Consider the following 27840-nt stretch of genomic DNA (forward strand, 5'->3'; position numbering starts at 1 on the left):
GCATCACCAACTCAATGGACATGAGTTTGAGTAAACTCCAGGAATTAGGGAAGGACGGGGAAGCCTGGTGTGCCGCAGTGCGTGGGATACGACCTTGTGACTGAACAACAACAACAAACCCTGTTGGGCCTCAGTTTCTCTTCTATAAGAGGGGGAAAATAATAGAACCTACTTTATAGGTTTATTGAGAGCATCAGATGTGTTAGTATATGAAAAACATTTATAACAGTACCTTCCCCTAGTAAATAATAAACAAATGTTACCTAATGGCCAGTCCCCAGTCACAGTCAGCTGTTTAACCAGAATTTTCACAGGGAAGGCAGATGGTGGACCCTGGGCTTGTCAGAGACCCCATTCCTGCTCTTCTACCAGTCCCCCACACCATCGCCATTGTCCTTGAGCCCTAGCCTCTCCTGGCCACCCACCTGCCCTGCCTGTGAGTCCTAGGAATCCTGCTTTAATACCCATGTGCCACTTTTCTAGTTTTTAAATAGATTATTCTCTCTTCCGGAAAAGAAGGGAACAAACTGAAATTTGAGTGTCTATCTTGTCAGTCATTAGTTATCACTACACCATCCTCCCAGGATGTGGATTCAAAGAGCGTTAGCACACCCATCTCCTCCCCTACCCTCCTACCCCAGCCCCACCAACCTGGCTGTCCTCATAAACTTCTGCTTGCTCTGGATTTCAACCTTCAGGAAATTGTTCTTGCAGATATGAGCCCCTGCTTGGCAATTATCCTTGGTTAACTGGCCCTCTGTTGTTGATCTTTAGTAGGCTTTCTTAAAAACTAAATTCTTGGGACTTCCTTGGCTAGTCCAGTCGCTAAGACTCTATGCTTCCAAGGCAGGGAGCACAGGTTTGAATTCCTGGTCAGGGAACTAAGATCCCACATGTCTGGAGGCGTGGCCAAAAAACCAACCAACCAACCAAACAAACAAAAAAACCCCCAAAAAACCCCCTAAGTTCTTTACTGAGACACTTTGCTCCCCAAAGCTTTTTATTAGTTGATTCCCTCACTCCCTTGGGAAACCTTTATTAAGGCTGACTGCTCTGTGCCAAGTCTATGGAAAGTTAAGATACCCACTGACCCAGAAGAATGTGTTGTTCAGTGGTGTTAAACTCTGCTCCTGGGGAATCTAAGGATCCTATAGGGGCTTCTCAGGGGCCATCAGGGAGAGACTGTGTGTGTGCAGTGCGGTTGTCTAAGTGGTTGGGGTTTTACCCCACTCTCCAGGTGCCCCTTGTGGTGAGGACCACAGGGCCATTGTAGGAGATGTAAGAGACGTGGGGTCAATCCCTGAGTCAGGAAGATACCCTGGAGGAGGGCTTGGCAACCCACTCCAGTATCCTTGCCTGAGAAATCCCATGGACAGAGGAGCCTGGTGGGCTACAGTCCATGGGGTCTCAAAGAGTCAGACATATCTGAAGCAACTTAGGGCAGATGAACCATGTCATTCCAGAACTACTCTGCTTTCCTTTATTCTTTCTGCATGTCAGCCTTCTGTGTAGGATTCTATCTACAGAGAGGACTGTGCTGTTTAAAAAAGGGTTTGAACACCATTGACCTAATTTTTTCCACTGAATTTATTCAGAATGGCTTTTTATAGTGTTTGACCCTTCTTCCGGCTTGTGTTTGGCCAGTAAGTTGACAGAGCAATCTGGCCGAGGCATTGGCACCAGATACACACAGGCATCAGGCAAAGGGGACCTCAGCAGTTTTTCCCCAGCTGAAAAGCTCATCTTCCGAGTTCCAGGGAGACCTAGCAAGTCAAGGCTGGTACTAATTGTGGTCACAAGTGTATGACACAGAAAGGAGGGGGAGAAGGAGGTACCACGTATAAACTGACTTCGAAGTCACCCTCCAAATGGTTCCCAAAATACTTTAAACAGTGACAACACTGATGAAATAAGTTTATGGCCCCTAAAAATGCTAGAAGCTCTAAAATAAGCTCTTGAAGTCTTTTTGTAGAACTCAAAATATCAAACTGGAACTTTCCAAAGGGCAGGAGACTAGACTTTGCTTTCTTAACTTTGTGGGGTGTTTGTTAAGGCAGAACATTACAGATCTAAGATAGTCGAGGATGACAACTGCTCAATTCCTGAAGTGTAAAAATGCATCTAATATAATCAATCAGAATATCCAGCTGATTCTGTTCTTATAAGCATTTTTAAAGGATCCATATATTTGGGTATAGCTTCCCAGGTGGCGTAGTGGTAAAGACTCTGCCTGCCAATGCAGGAGGTGCAGGAGACTCAGGTTGGATTCTTGCGTCTGGAAGATCCCCCTAGTGGGTTGCAGGAAATAGCAACCCACTCCAGTATTCTTGCCTGAAAAATTCCATGGACAGAAGAGCCTGGGTGGGCTACAGTCCATGGGGTTGCATAGAGTTGGGCATGACTGAGCAACTGGGCACACAGATAGCTGGTATACAGTTGCATATAGGGTTCCTGGAAGATGCTTTAGAATGGAAATTTTATGGGGGCGCCTTTTCCCCCCTGCTTTGTTTGTTAATGTGTCACGAGATGATCCTGGCATACAACCAGCGTTCAAGAGATATGTGTTGAGTGGAAAAGGTGACTGCTTCTGGGGAGTAGGACCAGGAGTTGGTAGAACTATTACTTTTCAGCTTATACCCCAAATGGAATTTACAATGGGGATGATGGGAAGCATATTTGCTCCTCTCCTTGTATTTTTGCCTACAGAAGAGGAAGAAACATCTGCCTTCATTCCACTGCTGTCCTTGGCCCTCACGACCACACGTCCCACACCGACTACACTGAGGAGGAATGTATAGTCTGGCTCATTACTCTCATATTCTTAGTGAGTAGGATTCCACTCTTTCTTGTCCACTTCCCATTCCCCGTCTCATTATGACCTGGCCTCACTTCTGCAAGTAAGCATGGTCATAATCATACTCTTCAATTTCAGCCTTCCTGTCACTGCCTCACTCACGAGGTTGGTTGGAAGTAGACATTGGAGTCTGTTCCTTAAACCTGGATATTCTAGATTCAAGCTAGTCTGTGTAGGAAAACTTGAGTGGGAACAGAGTTCTCTTGGGGATTAACAAAAGTTGGACTTTGGAGACTTCCCAGGTGGTCCAGTGGTTAAAACTTTGCCTTCCAATGTAAGGGGTGCAGGTTCTATCCCTGGTGGGGGAACTAAGATCCCAATGACTCCTGGCCAAAAATTCAAAGCTTAAAACAGAAGCAATATTGTAACAAATTTAATAAGAGACTTTAAAAATGGTCCATATAAAAAAATTTTAAAAAACAATGTACTTTTCTTCCCGCTTTGGCTGTTATGTTTTTGTGTACAGTTTCTGGAGAGGAGACTGCCGGATGGTGTGTGGTGGCATTTAGGGATCTATCCTGTGCACATATTGTCTTTGAAAAGAGTGTATGGATGAGAAGATAATAACAGAGTGAGAAAAAATAATGTTCTTTTGGTCCACCTACACAGCAGAATAATTATTTTTCAGAAATACTATTGAAAGCAATTTATATTTATAAACAGAAGAGATCTAATAACTTGTTGGCAGAATGATTCAGTATTAAGGGGCTCTTTTGTTAAGAAAACTAATTCATAGAACCATTAAATACTTCGGTTAGGATAAAAAAGCAAAGAAGTAGAATTACCACTTAAAAACTCTGGTATCTGAAACAGACACTAACACTTTCAGTGCGGATGGGGGTGAGGAGTCAGTTGTTGTATTGTATCTAAAATGGGATTGTGATATTGTCGCATATATTTCAGAAGAGTTGCTCTACCAGAATTGAGTAAGGAGGGACACTGTTACTCTGAGATGGTTCCTGCTTTATGTCTACATGAAGTAGTATTAACAATGACAAGGTGCTAAGTCATTTCAGTCATGTCTGATTCTGTGCGACCCTAAGGACGATAGCCCGCCAGGCTCCTCTGTCCATGAAATTCTCCAGGCAAGAATACTGGAGTGGGTAGCCATTCCCTCCTCTAGGGGATCTTTCTAACCCAGGGATTGAACCTGTGCCTCTTACGTCTCCTGCACCAGCAGGCATGTTCTTTACCACTAGTGCCACCTGGGAAGCCCACAACGATGACAACAGCAATAAGAACTCACATCCACTGACTGTTTACTGTGAAATAAGCACGGAAATCCTTTACATGTAATAAATCCCATGAAAAAGATGCTGTCTTTATCCCATTTTACACCCGAGGAAATGAACACTCAGGTAGGCTTAGGTCACATGCTACTAAAGGGCAAAGTGGGGATCCTAGGTCTGCCAAACTTGGTTTCTATGGCTCCAGAGAGACGATTATGAAAATATCTCTCCCCAACATTATGTTCAATGACCTCATGTTGGGAACTTGATATTGGTCCCTGTGGGAGAATTTACACCCCAAGAATTGGCAAGTGCTGTAAATTGTGTCTTTTCTTTGGTTTATTTTTTTATTTTGAAGTGTGGTTGCTAAACACTTATGACACATCATTGTATAGGATTCTAACCTAGGCAGTTTGATCCCAGAGCATTTTGGCAAAGATGAAAATTTTCATGCCAAATTATTGATAATAGTATTACACATATCATTATTCTATAAGCCACTTTTATTTGGGCATCCTGTTAATTCCAGCCAAATGAGTCCAAATCAATTCCTAGCACTTTCTCATAGCATTGTTATGAGAATTTTCTTGGGTTCCATAATCACTGGGGACCGTGACTGCAACTACAAAATTAAAATATGCTTGCTCCTTAGAAGAAAAGCTATGACAAATCTAGACAGCATATTAAAAAGCAGACATCAATTTGCTGACAAAGATCTGTATAGTCAAAGCTATGATTTTCCTAGTAGTCAGGTACCAGTAGTAGATATGGGAACTATATCATAAAGAAGGCTGAGAGCTGAAGAATTGATGCTTTTGAACTATGGTCCTGGCAAAGACTCTTGAGAGTCCCAGGGTCAGCAAGGAGATCAAACCAGTCAATCCTAAAGGAAATCAGTCCTGAATATTGACTGGAAGGACTGATGCTGAAACTGAAGCTCCAATACTTTGGCCACTAGATGCGAAGAGCGGACTTATTAGAACAGACCCTGATGCCGGGAAAGATTGAGGGCAAGAGGAGAAGGAGGCAACAGGGGATGAGATGGTTGGATAGCATAATCGACTCAATGCACATGAGTTTGAGCAAACTCCCAGAGACAGTGAAGGACAGGGAAGCCTGGTGTGCTGCAGTCCATGGGGTCACAAAGAGTTGGACACGACTGAGCGACTGAATGACAAATGAGGATTAAATGAGGTGAAGCATTTGAACTCATTGGAACAGTGCTTCCCATGGCAAATGTTAGCCAGGGAAGAATGCCCAGCATAAATATTGCACTGACATCATTGTGGTCATCAATTTAAAATTTTTTCACTGCCTTCATAGGAACAAATGAATGGCAAAATTGACCATATCTCCTTTTTCTATCTCTTCCAGTGTCTATGTCCTGGGACAAAAAACTAAGTGAATTGAGAAGACAGGTCATTAGGATAATCCAATGATTGAGATTACAAACCAGTTTCACCACTTCCATGCTCCATGAAAACAAAGCCTGAACAATTGCAAACTTTTGTGTCCTTTAGGACATCTTCTCACTCTGCCTCTGCCCTGCACTCCAAACCCTCTGTGGGATTCCAGGGAGTGAAGCCATCGTCATGCCAGTTGAAGCTGGACTGTGACCCGCAGAGCATCCCCAAAATGTGACATCATTTGGCAAACCCTGAATCAGCATGTATAGGAGATATGGTACCATCATTTGACTTTGATGCTAAGGGCCTTGGGTCAAACTGATCTCTCATCACCAGGAAGACAGTGATCATCTCTGTGGGCAGCCAAAAGCAACAGCCATGACAAAAACAGCCAGATGGGTAAATAAAAGAACAACTGATAATTGCTGAGTGCTAACTAGATGTCAGGTGTTTTTCTAAGTATTTCTCCATGCATTGTTTTATTTTATTATCCTAGTGACCCTCTGTGTGATGTACAATGATTGTCCCCATTTTTCAGAAGAGGAAACTAAGATTTAGGGTTGTTGAGTGACTAGCTTGAGATTGTATAGGTGGCAAGTGGTTGAGGGAATTTGGAAACTGTTACCAGCCCATGAAAATTCTACTTAGCATTTTAAGAGAAAACTTAAGTTTTTGTCTTTTTAAATCATTGGATTTGTTGATTCATAAACCTTTCACCAAAGAACAGTTAAAACAAAGTGTGTGTAGTGTGCTCAGTCGTATCCGACTCTTTGCGACCACATGGAGCCCACCAGGCTCCTCTGACCGTGGGATTCTCCAGGCAAGAATACTGGAGTGGGTTGCCGTTTCCTCCTCCAGGGGATCTTCTCAACCTGGGGATCAAACCCGAGTCTCCTTCTTGGCAGGTGGATTCTTTACCACTGAGCCACCTGGTGCCAAGCTGTAAATGCTTATTCCTCTGAAATACACCATTAGAATAAAAGATAACCTCTTCTCTTACCTGGTCATTGTGATTGGCTGAAGGAGTAAGAATCTGTGTCTGACCCCCAGTAAAATGTTCATGATCTAGTGAGAGTTGACCATTACCACTTGCCAATTGAAACTGGACATTGAAATATTTTTAAAGAAATGTGCTTCATCTGAAATAATATTAAAAAAAAACACTAAATAAAAAAGTTCTTATCCCCAATGATGACATCATGTCACTAAGGTGTGCATGGAGGGAATGGAGCTAGAGGGTAGTCCTGGGGTTTCCCGGTTCTGTGCTCATGGTCAGACAAGAAGCCCCATCAAAGACCTCTCTTTGAACTGTGCTTCCCATGACAATCTCTGAGCACTAGCCCCGCATGCCTACAACCTATTGTCTTGGCTTTGGGTCACTTAACACATACGGTTCAAGAATGTTGGACACACTCAACATTTTTGTGTGTCTGGCTTCAGTATCACCTTCCTCTTCCTCTAAACCTGATGATGCAGTTAAAATTCAACTTTTACCTGAATACTGACAACTCACATATCTTATATATAATCTATCTTATATAGTTGACCAAAGGCATCAACTCTCCTTCTTAAGAGTTATTACTGACTCCAACTGGGGTGAAATTCACCTACTGTTTTCAATCTGCTGTCTTAACCAGAAACACTGTTAGATTATCTTGAAAGTTCTGTTTTGATTACAAAATTGAAGACTATTAATATATAATAAACTTCAAGTTTGTTACCCACTATAAATAAAGGGAAAAAGTCATAATATCATGATTGTTTACTTTTCATAGCTGATCTGATTGCAAAATTTTATTTAGCGTGTTCCTGAACATTGTTTCCCTATGATGAATAAAATTTTGGGGCTAACTGAAAAAAAAAAAGGATAACACACTCCAATTCTCAACAGATATATCAACAATGACTTATGATTGAGGAAGTAAGGTACCACACATCTAAAGAAAGAGGTTTAAAACATTTTATTAGAGAATATACATGATATTGAGCAACACAATTTAAATATTATGGCATCCATATTTAGAAGGACATTATAAATGCTTATAATTTGATGTCACTTTATTCAACAAATAAATTCCTTTTGGACAGTGGGCTGCATGATTCATAAAGTCTATTTGTTCAATAATAATAATTTACTCATCTGCTTAGTAAATATATACATTTGTTTTCTTAAAAAAAATGATTGTTCACCACATCACATCATAAACAAATGGATCTGTAAAAATGGCATGTACAAAATTCAGAAACACTTAAACAGCACATTCCATGGACACTGAGTCCATTTAAAAAGAGTGAAACACTTTAGAAGCCATTGTAGCCAGCCTGGGGGTCATATATAGCATCCATACAAAATGCTGCAGTGAATTCAAGTATAACAATTCATACACATGAGCGTGTTTACCTGACAACAGAGAGAATTCTCCCTCCTATAGCACAGAGCAAAGATCGAACTCCCAGCATGATTCAGATGAACTTGTTACAAGGAGGGAAAAGTTGCTAAGATCAACTCAACTGACAAAATACTAAGACATGGAGAAGATGGTTGTGTACTTGAACAGTGTGTAGTGGAACTGTACTTTACAGGGATCTTATTTGTCACAACAATAGTAAGGATTATAGGAAAACCACAGCAGCTAGAATCAGCCCATCAGCTCACATTTGCTTCCTTGGCAACACAGAAATGCTGTTTTTATATTTTGAACAGATCAAATGAGGAGACAGGACATAAAGCTGCAGTAAGCCAGGAATGTCCTGGGGTTCATGTTTAAATGGCATCAGCTTTATTTCCTAAAATACATTTTTATTTTCACAGACAGAATGAACCTCCAAATTTGTTTTCCTTAGTCCCAGAAAGCCAAGTCCCTCCTTATGGCTAGTTAATTGTAAAAAATGCAGCTCCAAGACCTTCACTTTTTTGTCCCTCCCCCTGTCACCTCTGCTGCATTTGATGTGTAATAAAATCCCAAGCACTCTTCAATTATAATATGCCCTGATATAACATACGATACTGACCCTTCAGTGATGGACCCTCCGTGATGGATGTCCCACCCTTCTTTAAGGACAATGGGACCCCAGCTTCTGGGCATACTGCATTTTTGGGGGGGAGGGGGTAGAAAAAATTCTGTCTTTGAAACTTATTGCACAACATTTTCTTGCTACAAACAATTCCTCAATTTTTAAACACATCAAAAACTTTTCAATAGTATCAACGAAGATTTGCTTGTTAAGACCTCCAAAGCATTTGGTTATTCTAATGGATTAGCTCCTTCATATTGGTGCAAATGTTTATTTGCATGATGAGACATAGAGTTTTTTTCTCTGTTTAGCCATCGCTTTGTAACTCTGTGCTAAGCCCTGAGACTAAGATAATCAGAAGACTGAGAAACTAAGGCTTTCCAGCCAAGCCAAACACAGGAGGTCTGATAAGAAAACCCCTGGACTCTATTTACTGGCTCTTCCTTGGTTCTTCCTTGGCTGAAAAGAAAAGTGAGAAGAAAAGCCTGCAGAGGATGAGAGGATGAAAGGTGGTGAGGATGTGCAGAGCCAAGTGGCCACCATGATAAGCAAGGCTGACATCCATGCGCCCTGGTCCATTGCAGGAGCAGGCAGCCCGGCCCATGCATGAGGTTCACAGCCCCTGGGCCTTTGCATCCCTTCCTGGCTTGGAACAAGTCCTTCTGTTCCCAGTTCCACTTCATCCTCCAGGATCCCACTTAGACGTCACTATTTTTGAGAAGCTTAATTCTGAGGCTGAACTGGGGGCCTTCAACCAAACTCCCACAGTACCATGTGAATGCGCGTGTACTAGTCCTTACCATGTTCTGCTCTCATTGACTTGCCTGGACTCTCTACAGACCTCAGGTGCCTCAGTGAATGCGGCAGAATGGATAGATGAGGGGCAGAGCCATGTGTGCAATGCGCAGTGTCCCTTGGTGGAAGGTGACTTTGTTTTACAGCCTGGCTTCTTCTACCTCTGTGGATATGCTCTCAATGGAAGGACACAAAAGGAACTTCAGTGTTTACTTTTTCAAAACACAACAGGGAGAGTTGTCTTAAGCTGCCCCTCAAAATATTGAGCTTTTTTTTTTTTTTTTTTGCTGCTCTGAGTCTTCGTTGTAGCATGTGGGGGTTCCTCTCTTGGTGAGGTGCATGGCCTCAGGTGCCCAGTGGCTTGCGGGATCTTAGTTCCCCAACCAGGGATTGAACCTGCATACCCTGCACTGAAAGGTGGATTCTTAACCACTGGACTACCAGGGAAGTCTCTGAGCTATTCTACCTCATACTTGTTTTCCTCTTTCTCTTTACATTATCATTTCCTAAATCACTGATGTCCCAGCATTAACAACAGTAATATGCTAGATTTGTGCCTTAGTCAGATAAATGTTAAAGAAGGAAGTCCACATGGGAGGGAAGGCTTACAGGCTCCTGAGGTGGATTCAAAAGACAGTGGGTACCAGGAAAGGGGGTTGGGCTGAGACCATCCCCCCTGCACCCCTGGCCTTCAATAGGTCATGAGGATCACACTCATGAACAAGAAGCTGGCTTCATTTAATGGGTGTGTGTATGTGCTCAGTTGCTGAGTCGTGTTTGACTCTTTGTGACCCCATGGACTGTAGCCCACCATGCTCCTCTCTCCATGGGATTTCCCAGGCAAGAATACTGGAGTGGGTTGCCATTTCTTTCTCCAGGGAATCTTCATGACCCAGGGGATCCAACTCAAATTTCCTGTGTCTCCTACATTGGCAGGTGGATTCTTTACCACTGAGCTCCATAATGGGTGTGAAAAAAAAAAAAGTGGAAGTGCTAGTTTCTTAGTTGTTCCCAACACTTTGCGACCCCATGGACTATTAGCACGCCAGGCTCCTCTGTCCATGGAATCTCCCAGGCAAGAATAGTGGAGTGGGTTGCCATTCCCTTCTCCAGGGATCTTCCTGACACAGGGATTGAAATCAGGTCTCTCGCTTTGCAGAGACTTTACTGTCTGAGCCATGTCCCCTCAAAAAACAAGGCAGATCGACCTTTAATAAATTCTATTAATAGTCTTAACATACTAGACATTCTGCGTCAACATGATCAAGATTTTATCCTTCTGTAGAGTGCGGATTCTTACTCCTAACAAAGGTACTCATCTGTACAAGTTTGGGCTTTTGCAAATGGTTTTTGGGAATGGATGTCCACACTTATTTCCCTTTGGGCAGCCCTGCTGCTCCCTATGAGGTGGTGCTTTCAGTTTTCCATCTCCCAGCACTGAAAGGATGGAGAACTCTCCTTTTTGCTTTGGGCCAACACCAATCCAGTCACCCTTGCCACAACTCAACAGCTGCTTCAAAAACTCAGAATACCAAAATAGACACAGACTGTGTTTGTACAAAGCAGAGTTGGGCCAAGAACCTCATCCCCGAAAGTGACTTTTCCCCCTCCCTTTAAAACAAGTTTGAGATTCTGAGTCACTAGAGACCGTTTGGCAGGAAGATGGTGGCAGGTCCTCTGCCAAGCACAGCCTTTTGATCCGACTGACTGCTCTGGGCAAACTGAGTCGTGGTGAGCTGAGCTAGCATGTGGACTTCCCTGTCGCGCCTCTTGCCCGAAGGGTCCCAGAGATCTTTAAAAGGGGTCCGCGGAAATGGTGAGGCTCTCATGAGCAGCACTTGAAATTAGAGCTAAGACTATGACGTGGTGATCCCATGCCGTGGGTTTTAATTCCGGCTGAAATCTAAACAGCTCGTGGGTCATGACCGGAATTTGCTATTGCATCTTGTAAACACTGCTGATGGTTCCCCAGGCCAAGTGGTGTCCAGCCCTTTTTCCTGAGATGATTTTTGCTTCAATCGCTCTGGTCAAAATTACTTCTCTTCCTCGTAACGTTGATTGTACAAACACACACACATCTTCAAGTGTCTGCATCGCTTACAGTGTCTTTCATAGGACAATGATGCTAACAAAATACTTCCTATTTGCCAAGTAAGTCATCAATGTGAGAAAGATTACAAACACCAGCCCTGATATTCTTTTTCTGGGCTGTCTATAATCTGAAAGTTGGCTGGAAAGCCTTAGAGTAGCCCAGTGAGTCTGACTTTTAAAAATTAAAACAAAATGTTCTGGTGGGTTTATTTCCAATCCAAGGAAAATAACATCATGACGAGTTGGGGGCGGGGTGTGGAGAAATAACTGAAACTTGGAGTTTGGTGCCGAGCACTCTAAATTTACAAATGACAGTTCCCAGGCGATGGTAAAGCACCCATCTTGTGAATTCCTTTCTAGGGAAAGAATCACTTGTGTCTTGAACTGGTGATGACCAACTTCTAGAAAGTATCAACTGAATTAGGATGAAGAGCAAAGGAAACCGGAAGACTTAGTCTGTCTTTTCCTGAACGTGGAGTTTTCAGTACTTTAAGATACTCTGTGAGTGCGTGCACATGCTCAGTTGTATCCAATTCTTTTTTATGACCCCATGGACTGTAGCCTGCCAGGCTCTACCATCCATGGAATTTCTCAGGCAAGAATACTGGACTGAATTGTCATTTCCTCCTCCAGTTAAGATACTCTAAAGGTGATCTAATTTATAATAATGTCATTTATTTATATAGCATTTAGGAGAGGAAATGAAGACAAGGAAAGAGGGCTAGCATTTATCAGGGGCTATTGTGATTTCAAATGTTTTATCCTCATGTGAGATAATTTCACCTCCATCATTTCATTTGCTTACCCATTTCACAGGTGAGGAAGATGAGGCCAAGAGAGGTTGCATGACTTGTCCAAGAACCTCATTAGGTATAAAGTTGAGGCTTGAAATGAAGCCCAGGTTTTGTGGCTCCCAGATCCCTGCTTACTTAATCCACAGGTTCCCCTCCTATGATGGGCTCTGACGTTACCCATGTCAGGCCATGGGTTCAGCAAACTGGGTGGCTACACAGGTGAGCTCCAGAAAAAGGTACAGAGGATGCTGAGCTTTTTCCAATCTTTCTCTTTTCCCTAAACTCCCTTATGACTACTGTTTTTATTCTTCTCATACCCATACCACTCTATTGGTTCTCTGTGAAAATGCTTCTTTGGTAATGCGACTGTAAATTTTGTACTTTACCATATCAAAAATGGGCAGTGGGCTTAGCTCACTGCATCTCTCGCATAGAAGATGCTCCAAAAATGTAATTTTTATTCTTTAAAGCTTTATCTCTACATACTCCATCACAATGCCTTGTAGGCAGCAAACTCATTTCATTGTCTGCAACATTGGGTTAAGTAGGTGTGGTAATACTGGAAAATGGATTGCTTATGGCTTTATACCCCAGAGACAAAAATAGCTATTTTCCTCCTTCTACATCTGATGAAGAAAGCATGTGTTTTGACTCAGGCTTTACAAGCCGAAGCAAAATTTTTGTTGCAGAGTGGCAGCTCTTGTGTGCTGAAGTTTAGGGATCAAGGTTGCATGTGATTGGAATAAGAAAGCAGAGGGTCAGAGGAGTAGCTGGAAGTAGAGACAAAAGCAAGAAGGGGACTCCACTTTTTTATTCAATGACTCCCTGATAGGTATTTAACTACATTAAGAAAGTGTGTAAAAAAAAAAAAAAAAGAAAGTGTGTAGAAAATTAGCAATAATTTGTTAATTAAATATTTTCAATTTTTGTTTGTTTTGCTCAAGAATATTTCATACTTTTTTTTTTTAAGATTTATTTTTGGCTGCACTGGGTCTCGCTGTGCTTAGGCTTCTCTAGTTGGGGTGAGTGGGGACTAGTCTGTAGTTGCGGTACTCGGGCTTCTCATTGCAGTGACTTCTCTTGCTGCAGAGCACAGGCACTTGAGCTTAGCAGTGTTGACTCTCTGGCTCTAAAGCGCAGACTCATTAGTCGTGCTGCATGGGCTTAGTTGCTCTGCTGCATGTGGGATCTTCCTGGACCAGGGATTGAACCCATGGCCTCTGCATTGGCTGGCAGATTCTTAGCCACTGGACCACCAGTGAAGCCCTCAACAGCTTTAACAGCCTTCCTACTTATCAGATTGAATTTGAATATCTTTATTTTTTATTAAACCTGCTCATTCATCTCCTCAAGTATCAATGCTTTCCATATCCCAGCTCTTTTCAACAATTGTCACCTCTGCTATGACAGAGGGTCTGGGTGGGGAGGGTGCCGGGACTAAGATGCATTCATACTGATGCTCAGCTTTTGATTAATGTACCAAGGACCCTCCTCCCACTCTTGAGACTTCAATTAGCCAAGCTGCAGAGCTGAAATCTTTTCATTAGGAAGATAATGCTGGGTTTAGCAAAAGGCATGAGGACCAGAGTGAGGAAGAAAGATAGTTTTTTCTTTTTATTGGATACATCAATAAGCCATTGTCACACTAAATCAAACCTATTTTTGGTTTAAATACATTTTAATGCTTTTGTAGGACCTGCCTTTTCATGTGATGTTATCTCTCCTATAATTTCTAGATTGGACTGAAGCTGGCAAACCACATTACTCTGGACAAAACGGTGTTCCCTTGTTGTGATAGCACGGAACCAGAAACACTTCCAATATGAGGGTCTCTGGGGAGGAGGCAAGGGACCAGGAAACTGAAGTGGGATGGTTCTTCACCCAGAAAGCATGACAGAAGATGCTAAGCTGATTCTTCAAAATGAGAAGATTGTGCTTCTCAGCAAAATCCAGGCAGGAGAGGAGGCATCATTCTTTGGCTGTCAGAAAAGCACCAGGCGGGTAATAAATTTGTCTACAATGAAGGACTTAGGTGGGCTGATGAAACAGAAGTGGGATCAGATTTTCTCAAGAGAATCAAGGGGACCAGACCAAGGTCCTCTAAGGCCACCAGAACGGGCTTGGGGTTCCCAAGAGGCAGAAGCAGCAGCAGCTGAGATTGGACACTATATAGTCACTGAGAGTTTGGGCAGTGAGGGTGGGAGGTGGTCTTCAAGTTGGAATTAAAAGGCCTGTGAGGGGGGAATGGCTGTATACATCCTCATAGCCAATCAAGTCAGTGTATCCTGCTTTCCTCCACTCTTGGGTTGTGAGACAAAAGAAGAAAGGCTATCTGAAGGCTGGTTGGCACCAGTTTTCCAAGCTAATCTTGATGTAGGGCAGACGTTATTGAAATAGCATTAACTCAGCCACTGCTGGGAATGGGGGCCTATGGTAACCACAGACTCCTATGTGCTGCTTCTCAGTGTCCCAACTCCCAGGACCAAAGCATTCTGCCTTTGGTTCATTTTTTATTTTTTGGCCACACTGCAGGGCTTGCAGGATCTTAGTTCCCTGACCAAGGATTGAACCTGAGACCTTGGCAGTTAAAGGGCCAAGTCTTAACCACTGGACCACAGGGAATTCCCTGGCTTTGGTTCTTGATCCAATCTTGCTCTGTCTCACCCTTTCTCAGGATCTAGAGTCCCATTCATTGGTGGCTCTGAGGGTGATTCTATGTTTGCATGTGGGTCTGGAGACAACTAGCCTGGGATTCCCCACTGCTGGGCTCTGCATTCTGATTACATTACTGCTGTAAATTTTCAGAAGACTTTTGTTATCATTTATTACCTGGACCTTCCTGGTGGATTATCTGGTGCGCCTCGGCACCTGCGGTCCTGATCTCCCAGCTCCCAGCCCCTGCCTCTTACTAGTGCTTGGATTAGTGTCCCTGGCTTCTCTCTGTCCCCTTTCTCCTGGCCTGCTTAGGAGAGCTTGTCTTCAGAGATGACACCTAGGAGCTGAGGACCGCTGTACACATATGGAACCATATGACAGTTTCTGCTTTCCCAGAGTTTCCATCTAGTTGAGAACATGGAACCAATAAAGGTAGGGTATAAAGTACATTTTAAAGTGAAAAAGGAGTTATGGATTTTAAAAAAAGCAACAGAAAGATCACAATAAAGTGCACAAATGTGTTTGTCACTCGGTCATGTCTGACTCTTTGGGACCCCATGGACTGTAGCCCATCAGGCTCCTCTGTCCATGGGATTCTCCAGGCAAGAATACTGGAGTGGGTTACCATTTCCTCCTCCAGGGGATCTTCCTGACCCAGGGGTTGAACCTGGGTCTCCCACATTGCAGGCAGATTCTTTACTGTCTTAGCCATCAGGGAAGCCCCCGAAGTGCACAAATAGTTGCCAAATACATGTGATAGATAACTGCTGTAGGATCTTGGAGAGGGTCTTTGGGAAGGACTGCATTTGAACTTCTGATTTGGGAAAAGAATTATGGATACATTTTTATGTGAAGGAAGAAGACAGTGGAGAGGGAAGTGCTATGGGCTGGATTGTTTCCCCCCCCTAAATTTTGTGTGCTGAAATCTTAATTCCTAGTACCCTAGAATGTGACTGTATTTGGCGGTATGGTCTTAAGAGATGTACCTGCAGTTAAATGAGGTTATTGGCATGGGCTCTGATCCAATAGGACTGGTGTCCTTCTAAGAGGAGGAAGCTAGGGCACAGACACCCAGAGGGAAAGCTGTGTGCAGATACAAGGAGGAGGTGGCTGTCTGTAAGTCAAGGAGAGAGGCTTCAAAAGAACCAACTCGGCTGACACTTTGATTTTGAACTTCCAGCCTCTAGACTCGGAGAGAATAAATTTCTGCTGTTTAAGTCACTCAGTGTGTGGTCCTTTGTTATGATGGCCCTAACAAATGGAAGGATTACAAATGTTAAGAGCTGTATCAGCAAAAGCAGGCACATGTTTGGTAGGAGAGGATCCTTTGCTTACAGTAAGAAGGCTCCTAGTGGGTGTGATGAAAGGAGAGAAAGAGTCCGGGAACACAGTCCAGGAATGGGTGGGCTGGGAGGATAAAGATGGGGATAGAAGCATCAGGAATGAAGGAGCACCTTGCATCCAGTTGAGTTCTACCTACAGTATCACTCCAGTATTCTTGCCTGGAGAATACCACGGACAAAGGAGCCTGGTGGGCTACCATCCAATGGGCCGCAGAGAATCGGACACAACTGAAGCAACTTAGCACAGCATAGCATCCCTTCTGGGGGAATAACCACTGCCTCATGCTGACATGAAACCAAGTTTACTTTATGGCATTAATCAAGGCCCTGGAGACCTAAGAGGGAGAGGAAAGGGGGAAGAAACAACAAAATCCAGAGAAAATGATGAAGAAGAGGAAGAGAAGGGGGCATTGTAGGGTCCGTAAAGACTTCTGAACATCAGAGAGGGAGATGTAGCAGCTGGTAAAAGAAGAGACACACGTCTGGGAGGCAGGGAACAAATACCACTTCTGACTCTTTTCTGAGATGTGACTGCACATGGTGCTTGTAACTTTCCTTTGGAACTAATAGTATAAGAAGACAAAGACAGCAATCCTGCCAGAGGGTAAGGGTCCTCCTTGGGGAGGCTTCCCCTGTGCTCTCAGACTGGGGGCCTCTCCTGCCCTGGACTCACTGGAAGGTGGAGGTCTGCTGTGGGAGGGGTGCAGCAGCTGAGGGAAGCGCCAGCTTGCCAGCACTGTACCCCATGGAAACTGGCACCCTCTAGAGTAAGGGCACCCACTCCAACATCACTGCTCATAAATTTCACAAGAGGTGGAGGGTGGAATGATGGAGAAAGAGGACGTGATGAGGAAGGACAGGGGAAGAAAAGAAGGGAGAGGGTGAAGATAGACAGGGCTGGGAGGAGGCAAAGGAAGCTGCCAAGCAGGAGCAGTGTCTGCCCAGTCCTCCATTCTATGCCTGCCGCTGGCAGTGTTGTTTATGACTGATGGGTCTCCACGCTCCCAGGTCCTTCCCCATCAGTTCTGCCCCCTGCCGTATCCCATCCCTATCTCCGCCAAGTCTCATCTCTTAGCACTATGCACACTCTGTCCTGGACCAAGGGAACTGCACACCTTGTTTCCAGCTGAGACTGTCTTTCTCCCCCCACTGCCTATCAGAATGGAGGGGATGGAAAGGAAACCCCTCCCATAAGGCACCAGCTCAGAAAAATAGAGCTCTGTTATCCCAGGGGAGGGCTAAATATGTTTCCATAGTAACGCCATTTTGAGTCTAGTTAGGTCATTTCAGACTTAAACAAAAAGGAAGAGAGGAAAAGGAGGAGGGGGAGCGGGGAGGGGAGGAAAGGGGAGGTGGGCAGAGGAGGAGGAGGAGAGCTCCTGTTGGTAAATTGTTCAGTCATTTAGTCGTGTCCAACTCTTCGTAACCCCATGGACTGCAGCACGCCAGGCTTCACTGTCCATCACCAACTCCTGGAACTTGCTCAAATTCATGTCCATCGAGTCAGTGATGCCATCCAGCCATCTCATCCTCTGTTGCCCCCTTCTCCTCTTGCCCTCAATCTTTCCCAGTATTAGGGTCTTTTCCAATGAGTCAGCTCTTCGCATCAAGTGGCCAAAGTATTGGAGCTTCAGCTTCAGCATCAGTCCTTCCAATGAATATTCAGGTTCTATTTCCTTTAGGATTGACTTGTTTGACCTCCTTGCCTGTCCAGCACCTCCTGTGGACCCCAGGTCCTGGTGAGCTCCAGTAGCAGACCCCTAATTGCCCGGGTACTTGTGCTGTGGTCAGGAGGCCTCCCTATGGAGCCAAGTGAGGACCTCCCTATAGCAGCCTCCAGCAGTCTGGGAGGAACTTCACATTGGCCTTAGTCAAGTGGCTGTGGTTGGCTGTTGCTGCTCTCAGAGTTGGCCAGACTGTGCTGGAGTAGTTTTCCAATGAGGGGAAGAGCTAAAAAGACCCCTGTGGATGGCCCTGGGCTTCTGCTGAACTGCTGGCTCTGCAGAATAGAGCAGTGGGAGTGGAGATTGAAAATCACAATGACATACTGGAGTGTATCTTTTGGGTGGGCGGGTCATACTGGAGCAGGCTCCAGCCCTGAACGTGAATGCTGTCACTTTACTTAACAACTCGTACAGTTTGGAGATGCTAATGTAATCAAGTGTAGATGTGGCAATTGAACATTAAAAAAAAAAACAAAACAAAACTTGCTGTTGAACAACCAAATCCAATGCTTAACATTGTTTGTACTACGCTGTAAACGAGTGATGGCAGAGATCAAGGATAGAAAACTATGGCCCATGGTCTGTTGTTATTTTGTTTTTCTTGGTACAGTCTGTGGACTAAGAATGGTTTGTACATGTTTAGAGGGTCTCCCCTCCCCACAAAAAATTTCAAAGGAAGAAGAATGTGTGACAGAGACTGTATTGCCCACAATGCCAAAATTATTTACTATCTAGCCATTTGCAGAAAATGTTGGCCAACCCCAGGTGTATATGAAATAGGTTTTTATTTTTTGTTTTTGGTTCATCGGAGAACATCCTTCCCCACCCCCATTTATAACAATGCCTCTTGGAAAAATGCAACAGATGAGTTTGGAACACACCCAGATCACAAGCTGGGGACTGTCTGTGCCTTTCTGTATTTTCTTTTTCTTTTTGTGCCAAATGCAGGGCCTGGTGCAGGAGAAGAAGTGAACAACTTGCTGATGGTGATGATCATGGTGTATACAACTCTCAGGCTCACAGGAAAATGAACATTCCCAAAACTCTCTCTGGGACTTGAGCATTCCTGAAGTCCTTAAGGTGTCAGTCACTGCTGTCTTTTCCTGACAGGTCACCACGTTGAGGAAGCCAAGAGCCCCTCCTGCCCTGTTTATTTCCTTAGCTCTGCTGCTGCCTATCTAGGGAGAATGAGCAGAATAACATCTGCTTGTCTTTTAGCCAATGAGAGAAGCCTAGACAAATATGCACTCAGCCCCCAGAACAATCTTGATCGGCCCAGCCACCAGCAGAGATAGAGTGGGAGAGAAGGCACAAACAGAGCTGAAAATACGGCTCAGAGGTGAGTGAGCGAAATGTGAATGTCAGGGTCTTGAGAAACACAGTGGACCTTGGGGATATTGAAGGCATCTGGGAAAAAGAAGTCAGAGGCTGGATTTGAAGATATTCAAAGAAATCCTCAGCTTAACGTCATCCCCCACCTTGGCTCTTTATATGCTAATAAACATAATTCCTTTTTTCTCTTCCTACTTCACGGGGTAGGACTCGAGATATGCAAACGTACTTTGGACTCGTATGAAATACATAAATAGAAGAAAATATTAAACTTCTGTTGGGACGGTCTGTAGTTTCTTTTCTATCACATTAGAATGTGCATGCATGCTTCAATTGTATCCAACTCTTTGTGATCCCATGGACCATAGCCCTCCAGATCCCTCTGTCCATGGAATTCTCCAGGCAAGAATACTGGAGTGGGTTGCCATGCCCTTCTCCAGGGGATCTTCCTGACCCAGGGATTGAACCAGTGTCTCCTGCATTGCAGGCATATTCTTTACCACTGAGCCACTGCGGAAGCCCATCACATCAGATTGCAATTATTGTATTCAAACTTTCTAATAGATCAGAGCCTTCATTTCCCGCCCCCCCCTCCCAAATATAGTACAAATTTGTCCTCAGACGTTATAACCTAATTAAATATGGACTCCTCATAGTTTCGCAATAATCATTTCTAGCTCATGACATGCCACGTTGACTATGCTATGGAGGGCAAGTAACATAGTGACTCCTGAGCCACAAGTAGAAGAAAAAGACAGTTGTTTTGTCTTTGGAAATGAATCAACAACAGCTTTAGGGAAGTTTCCTGCTGAGTAGTTGCAGGAATGCATTACTGAACAGCTTTGAGCAATGTCCAGGGTAAGTCTTCCTCCTCCTCCAATGCTATGACCTTCCTTCGAGGTAGAAGACTCAGTAGTTCATGCTGCAGTAGCCAAGACATGATCTTTTCCTGTACAGAGCAGACAAGATCCATCCACAGCCCCTGTGACATTGAGGTCTGGGTAAGAGGGAAAGAGGCAATGCTGACAGGATCGCTGGCAAGATCCGGCATCCTCTGCTCAAATTCCAGCTTGCTCTTGACAGCCTAGCCCCATCACAGTCATCTGCACTTACTCATCTTGCAGGGACTTGGAGGGCCAGAGGCCCTCACTTCTGCCATTGCTTTTGGAAGCTGATGGACCCCACAGCAGCCTGGGCTCAGCCCTGCTCCACACAGTACAGTTTGCAGACAGGGAGCAGATGTCAACAGTGTTCCAACCGGAGCTCCACCAGAGCTGTGTGCAGCTAGTTTGTTGGTTAAAAGTCCTAGTAGTGTAAAAAGAAATCAGAGTAACAAATGAGCACACGTCGGATGCCACCATATTTACCACTGCTGCCTTCTTTTTTAGTCTGCCTGGTTTTGCTTGCAGAGTTTGCCTTCCATGTGCTTGGGCTCCCTTCTCCCCTCGCTGACGAGCAGAGCTCTCTCCTTAATTAAGTGAACAAGTACTCATACACAGAGGCAGCGTCTCTTCTGGCAGGACGATCTGAGCAGAAACAGCCCCCGAAGCAAGTGAAAACATTTGTCAAGCTGTGATTAAGTAGCCATGATTAAAGAGCGAATAATTACCTGCCCAAGCAAAGAGTTCCTAGCATGTTCTAACTCCCAGGCCGTAATCATGAAACTTATGGGGCCAGAAGGTCTGCATGATGGTTCATTTTGGGGGTGGGGTGGGGGTAACCAAGATGCTCAGGACTTAAAAGTTTTCATTTGTGAAATCCAGAAGCAAGAGGATGCCATCTAAGAAGTAGCTATAGCTACCAACTGAGTCTTCATTTTCAAAGACTGCCCAGGTCTCTGGGTACTTGAAGACCAGCATTCTGAACCATTTCCTCCTGGAGACAGACATGAAATTCACATGTTTGACATACTCTTTGGACTCTATAATTCCTGGTGAACTACCTCTAATTCCTTATCTCTCTCCAACTCAAAAAAATTATTTTTGGAGTACAGGTGAAAGAAAGTGATATTGTATTTATTTTTTATTTATTTTAAAAAGGGCTATACTTCCTGAAAAAAAAAAAAAAGGTGGGGGAGCTATAGCTTCCCTGGTGGCTCAGACGGTAAAGCGTCTGCCTGCAAAGTGGGAGACCCGGGTTCGATTCCTGGGTTGGGAAGATTCCCTGGAGAAGGAAATGGCAATCCACTCCAGCATTGTTGCCTGGAAAATCCCATGGATGGAGGAGCCTGATAGGCTACAGTCCATGGGGTCGAAAAGAGTCAGACACAACTGAGCGACTTCACTGTACTTCCTGAAAGCGTGCTGATGAACTGTGGCTGGTCGTCAATAACTTCAACACATTGCACAATGTGTTTTGTGTCCACAAATGTGTTTGCTGTTCTAAGCCAAGGCAGCCTCTTCTGCCTTCTCTTACATGTCTGCCTTCACCCAGTTTGATATAATTTGTCCTTCACACAAAGCCACATTCCAGGTCACAATACCCTACAAAAGTGCTGCAGTTTGACAGTTAGAATTGTAGGTGCCACAGCCTTACAATTACGACCTGCTCTTGGGTTTGGCTGGGCTGGAAAGTTGGTGGCATATTTATTGAGATTAATTGGAAGCAAATCCCGAAGAAACAAAACATTCAAAGTTTGAGTACAGTGGCTTCCCCGGTGGTTCAGTGGTAAAGAATCCGTCTGCCAATGCAGGAGACACGGATTCCATCCATGATCCAGGAAGATCCCCTGGAGGAGGAAACGGCAACCCACTCCAGTATTCTTGTCTGGGAAATCCCATGGACAAAGGAGCCTGGTGGGCTAGCCCATGGGGTCGCAAAGAGTCATATACGACTTAGCAACTGAACAATAACAATGACAAAAATGGTTTAGTATCATCAGCATATCCAACTCCAATTTGGGGGCTTTGACGTTTACTACTTATGAGGCTGAGGTGTTGGTGGAAAACATGTAGACATTAGGGTTTGGAAGACCCAGGATCAAATCATGGTTCCTCCTTGGCCTTGGGTGAATCATTAATCACATTTAACTATCTCATTTCTTGGCTCCAAATAAGAACAGTAGAACTGCTATGACCTTTAGAGACTATGGATGTGAAATGTTCTGCCAATGCTTGGCACATAGTAACACCTAAGAAGAAAACCTTAAGAAAATATTTATTTACCCAAATAACACTGTCCACTATGGATGGACCAATCCAAGTAGCTGGCAAGAGCATTAGAAGCCTTTTGGAGAGTATTAGCAGACCCCAAGTGATTATAGGCAGAAGCAGTATTGGCTGAGACCTCCCTTATGGGAGGTAAAATGAAGAAAGCGTAACACATAAAATGCTTTTCTGAAATTCTTGCAAAGGTCTGGGGCAATTCCTGAATAAAGAGATTCAAGGTCTCTCTTAATGCATGCGATTTGAATTGCAGAAGAAACTCAAGTTTCACCTATCCCATAATGTCAAGTTGATTTTTTGCTGATGTTTAGACAATCCTAAAAGCAACTGCTTTTTATAACACATTAGAGAAGATATTTTGATCACTGTTACTCTGGGTACATTCTCCAAACTCCAAATAGAAGCAGTAAACATGTGAGTATAAATATGACGATCATTTGTTTAACTGTGACAATTTTAGAGAGTTTTTGGCATGCTCCAAGGTACAGAGATTTTTGTGGATGAGTAAAAAAATAACTCGTGTATTGTTTATCCCGCTTTGACTAAGTCTTGGGTGACATTATCAATTTTTCATAAAACTGGTGTGTTTATACCTAATATCAAGTCATGGGAAAGGAAAAAAATGTTAAAGTTTGCCTCCCTGGAGGGCTTGGGGATGGAGAAGCGTGTAGCAGACAATTATTTATGGATAGTTTTACATGAATACAATTGTCATGGATTTTATCTGATGACCGGAAGGTTTTCAAATTGTTGTCTTTGGTTAGAAGTGGCATTAAGGCTAGTTTTCTGATGATCCTAAGCTTTTTAGTATTTAAAATTTAAATTTGTCTCTAGAGGTGTTTAAAGACCAGCTCAAACATGGAGTCATATTCTGGTGAAGAAAAACTGTTACCCTTCTTTTCATGGAGTTGTTCTTCCTATAAGGGTGAGCCTGGTATAAGTAGTTTTAAAAATTCAGATCCTAAAAGAAGTTCTTCTCAACAATGAAACTGAAGAGAGGTTTATGTAGTCAAGTCCTTCCCGCGTGTCTCCATGCACAATATGACACCCACATCTGGAAGAGCCATTGTAAGATGTGCAAACAGACCAGAAGAGTCTAGAAATCCAGCCAGCATCTACTGCCAGAGTCTAAGTTACAAGCGAAAGGCAGAGTGTCTAACTGGACAACAATGAGACACTTTCCAGAAAGGACTGAGAAAGCAGTAACATTCTACATCAAAACACAACCAAAAACCAAACTCTAACTGATGTGCAAACATACCTTCCATGGCAGTATGCAACAAATTAGCCTTTCAGAAGGATTTCAGGAAATTATCACTTTGCTGCAAGGAAAGAAGGAAAAGATGATGGTGCCACTATCTTTGCAGTGAAGGTTAAATAATGTCTGTAATGGGAAATTCCCTGGTGGTCCAGTGGTTAAGACTCTGCACACTCACTGCCAAGGACCTGGGTTCAATCCCTGGTCAGGGAACTAAGATCCTGCAAGCCATGTGAGGTGGCAAAAATAAATAAATAAATAAATAAATGCAAAATTAAAAAGGCAATAATCTGTTTTAAAATTCTTAGAGGGAATTACCCCAAATAGGGGAAATAGACCATAGAAATGGTTAGAAGTTTTAGACCAGTGATTCTAGTCAAGCATTATTTCAAAAACATAAATCTTGTAAATTCCTATTGTGGAATGTGAAAATACTTTAGTTTTTACAGATTGTCACCATCTGTATCTTTGTAATATATTGAATTTATGAGGCTTACCAACTTTGATATTCAGAAGCAAAAAACAGCTCCTCCCCCAAGTTCTTGTAAAAAGTGGGAACAGGTTCAATAAATGGGCAACTGGATCTTTTCTCAGCATAAACAGGCTTCTGTCAAAAACAATTTGCAAACTTCTGTTTTTGATGGGCTTAAAGTGACCAGAAAGCATTTTCCTAAGTGTATCGTTCAGAGTTCAGGAAGGAGGTACTTGAATCATCAGGCTCATTCTGGCATGTTCCATGCGCCCTGGGGACCATGGACCTTACTCATTATGCAGCAGTGAAGCAGCTGAGAAAAAACGGCAGTGGTGATATGCCATTCAAAATATTATATGCCCTGGATTTTCATAATGGAATTCTGGAAAAGGTAAGTGATTTGCCAAGAAAAGCCTTTCTATGCCATGTTGAAAAGGCTGTGGAGTAATTTTGCAGCCTCTATCTTAGCTTGAAAGTAGCACCCACCCCACCCCAAACTCTTGATCTTTAAATATGTTACACAAGAAGCCTTCCTCCACCTGATCTTGGAACCACTTAATGGAATTCTGTCCATAGAATTTGAAGAACTGACTCTCATCCTTACTGTCTTCCACTAGGAAAAGCCATCCTTTTCCCAACTGGTTCTTTCAACACTCTCTATACCCAAGTGCAGATGACCATTGGCATAATGAGTACCCCTCACCCTCATCCTTAGGGAATTGGGAGCAGTATCCTGTCAAGCAGCAGCAAAAGGTAAATAAAATCTCACTGTCAAGTTTCACCCAAACTGAGAAAGGGTGGACTGTAAAACTTGCTCTAAAAATAATGCGTCTGGATATTGGCCACCATCTTAAGGCTCTTCCTCTCCAGGCCTTCTCTCCATAAAAATCCAACGTGGCTTTCAGCAAGTTTAGCCTGGAAATAAAATCCCCTCACTCCATCAAGAAATAGCTCCAAACTTAGAGTGCATGCTCAAAATATTCATGATGAAATCATAATCCTATATTTATCGTCTTTTGGATTGTGTATGAAATTCTGTTTCCCATGGTGTTTGTCGTTGAAAGGGACAGGCGTAGAAAGCAGGCTCAGAGAATGACCCAGAGAGCATTAGCCTCAAGGAAATGCTGTTTCTCATCATAGTGAACTGGATGGTGGTAGGACATCCTCTCTCGTCTCTAAGCCCTACCTCTGCCCCAGAGTCAGCTCTCCTCCCCAGCCCATTCCCAGATGGTCCCTGGTTTACTGGCTGTGTCTCAGCATCCACGGAACGTGAACTGGCCTTCCCAGAAGGAAGTGGAGAGTGGGTGCCTAAGATCACCCTCCCATCCTTCTGACCTTTCCTGTCCCTTAGACTTCCTCCCCATTTTCACTGAGGGAGATGGTGTGGATCTTAATGGTCGGAATCTGATGATTCTCTCCATGACTGGGGGTCGAGGGCCCCAGGCAACAGCACACTTGCAAAAAGCTTTTACTTCTCACCCGGGCAGTGGTGCAGGCTGATGGGTCTCTGGCCACCGCCATCCTGGCAGATCCGCGGGGTAGGGAAGAGAAAATTTTCCATTCACAGACCCCATCCGTCTTGGAGATCTTATAGAAGGTCTCTGCAGATCCCACCGGAATGCGAACCAGGTCCTTGTGCTGTCCCTCCAGGACGTGGCTGGGTGCGTGCAGCGTGTAGCCCAGGGTGTGTTTGGAGGACTGCTTTCGTCGCAGACACTGGATTCTCAAGACATTCTGAAAGGCCTTTTTAAACTCTTGACTGGAGCATGGGTATATAATGGGGTTGATGCAGCTGTTTAGGTAACCGAGCCAAAATGCTATTTTAAAAACGGTTTCTGAGGGCCTGAAATCAGGAAAGAAAGACCCTGGAAGAAAACACAAGAGATTCATACGTGTTATTTGCAAGTCAATGGGCCACTTGGCTAGGAAAATAAAGCAAACCCTCCAACAAACACCTTTATCGGATCTCGAAAAAGCTCCAAATGATCCCAAATGCATCTGAGTTTTCAGATTTGACTGATCACATCCTTGATAATATCCTCAAAAGCCATTCACACTTGGCTTTTGATATTGCTCCAAATGAGCAATATCGTTTACGGGAAAAGACCCAAAGGATAGGGCTGCACTGGTTCTTAGTGATGAAATATCACTTGATGTCCACTAGGAAGCTTTAAATCATGAAAACATGAGATGGAGCCTGAGTCTATATATGCAAATTGTTTTGCTTGAATTTAAAACTAAGTTGAAATTCATCCAAACATTCATATTAAAATAAGATCACCTGAATTGTTCTTTTGTTCTTTGATGCAGTATTATACGGGCTTCCCAGGTGGCGCTAGTGGTAAAGAACCTGTCTGCCAAAGCAGGAGACACAAGAGGAAGAAGGCATGGCAATCCAATCCAGTATCCTTGCGTGGAGAATCCCACAGACAGGGGAGCCTGGCAAACTACAGTCCATAGGGTCGCAAAGAGTCGGATATGAGTGAGCAACTGAGCATACATGCAGTATATTATACAAGTACAGCCTAAATATTAATAATTTGAATCTTTTTCTCTCCTGAATGTTGGAGAAGTATTTTCTAATGAGAATCTCAAATTTACAAACTATTGGCTTTGTCAACTTTGACCAGTGATTTTTTTCTCTGACGATGCCTTTTGACATTGCAGTATACTCACCTGCTCAAAATGCTCCAATAGCAGCCAAATGCTTCTTAAGAGCTTGACATGCAGGGTCTTTTCCAGTGCTAAACCTACTCTAGCTTTCTAACATTAATACTTCCACTGTAAACGGACACACTACAAAATTTTCTCCAAGTCACTGCTCATTTTTTTGGGGTCCAGATGTCCAAAACGACCTTTACTGTCCTCTTTACCTACTCAAGTCATCCTTTAACTTACCCAGCAGGAATCAAGTTTCAGGTCTCTTTACGTCTTACATAATAACTATCCCATAGCTCCTGGATGCAAAATGGCAAAACCAAGTTATCTTAAAGTGGGAACAGTGTTAAAGTGTTAGTCGCTCAGTCGTATCCTACTGTTTGTGATCTCACAGATTGTAGCCCACCAGGATCCTCTGTCCATGGAATTCTCCAGGCAAGAATACTAGAATGGGGGCTGCCGTTTCCTTCTCCAGGGGATCTTCCTGACCCTGGGATTGAACCAGTGTCTTCTGCATTGCAGGCAGATTCTTTACCACCTGAGCCACCAGGGAAGCGCCGTGCGAACAGTCTTAGAGGTTATTTTATTCAATTACTCAATTTCCAAATGAAAAAAACAATGATTAAGGTGGTTGTCACAAACTTAATAGCTATGTACTAATACAGTGATAGATAAAGAGATATAGAACTGCTAGCCCAGTGTTATTTATTTTCTGCACAATTTTTTTCTTTTGCTTCAGCCTCATAAAGATCTTGATTTTATGTCTTTCTTTTTCTCTCTGCTCTAGAGATCCATCAGAGTCATGACAAACTGATGGATAGGCTTAGAAATCTACTCTGGCAAACAGTGCCCTGAAATTTAGTGGAGAATCTCATAAATATAAACAAAGAGTAAAGTTAAATATTGCAGAACCAAAGAAGGCAAAATGGTACAATGATTGATGAGAGTATTTTTTGTCTCTGAAGCATATTCCCTGTTAAATTCAATGTGTCTCAAAGAAATTAAAACACATACAGGCACATACAGAGATGATGGTTGTTAAGTGGGAAA

General features: G+C 43.5%; 1 protein-coding gene across 4 annotated transcripts in view; it reads right to left on the reverse strand.

Moving 5' to 3' along the window:
- Window positions 1-7435: 7435 nt before the first annotated feature.
- Window positions 7436-27840, reverse strand: part of ADRA1A (adrenoceptor alpha 1A) — a 123712-nt gene continuing 103307 nt past the window's right edge. The window contains exons 3-5 of one of the 4 annotated variants that reach the window (XR_009738121.1): window positions 25612-25997; window positions 23664-24267; window positions 7436-20543 (exon numbers count right to left, since the gene is read on the reverse strand). Coding sequence is in view for 3 of the 4 variants with exons in the window: in XM_061425892.1 (XP_061281876.1) it covers window positions 25480-25997 (518 nt within the window). In the remaining variant the exon portion in view is untranslated. Of the gene's footprint in view, window positions 25998-27840 lie in introns of all 4 variants that reach the window. The other 3 variants (XM_061425894.1, XM_061425893.1, XM_061425892.1) reach the window with 3 other exon arrangements.

The sequence above is a fragment of the Bos javanicus genome, chromosome 8 (assembly GCF_032452875.1).
Source record: "Bos javanicus breed banteng chromosome 8, ARS-OSU_banteng_1.0, whole genome shotgun sequence".
Lineage (NCBI taxonomy): Eukaryota > Metazoa > Chordata > Mammalia > Artiodactyla > Bovidae > Bos > Bos javanicus.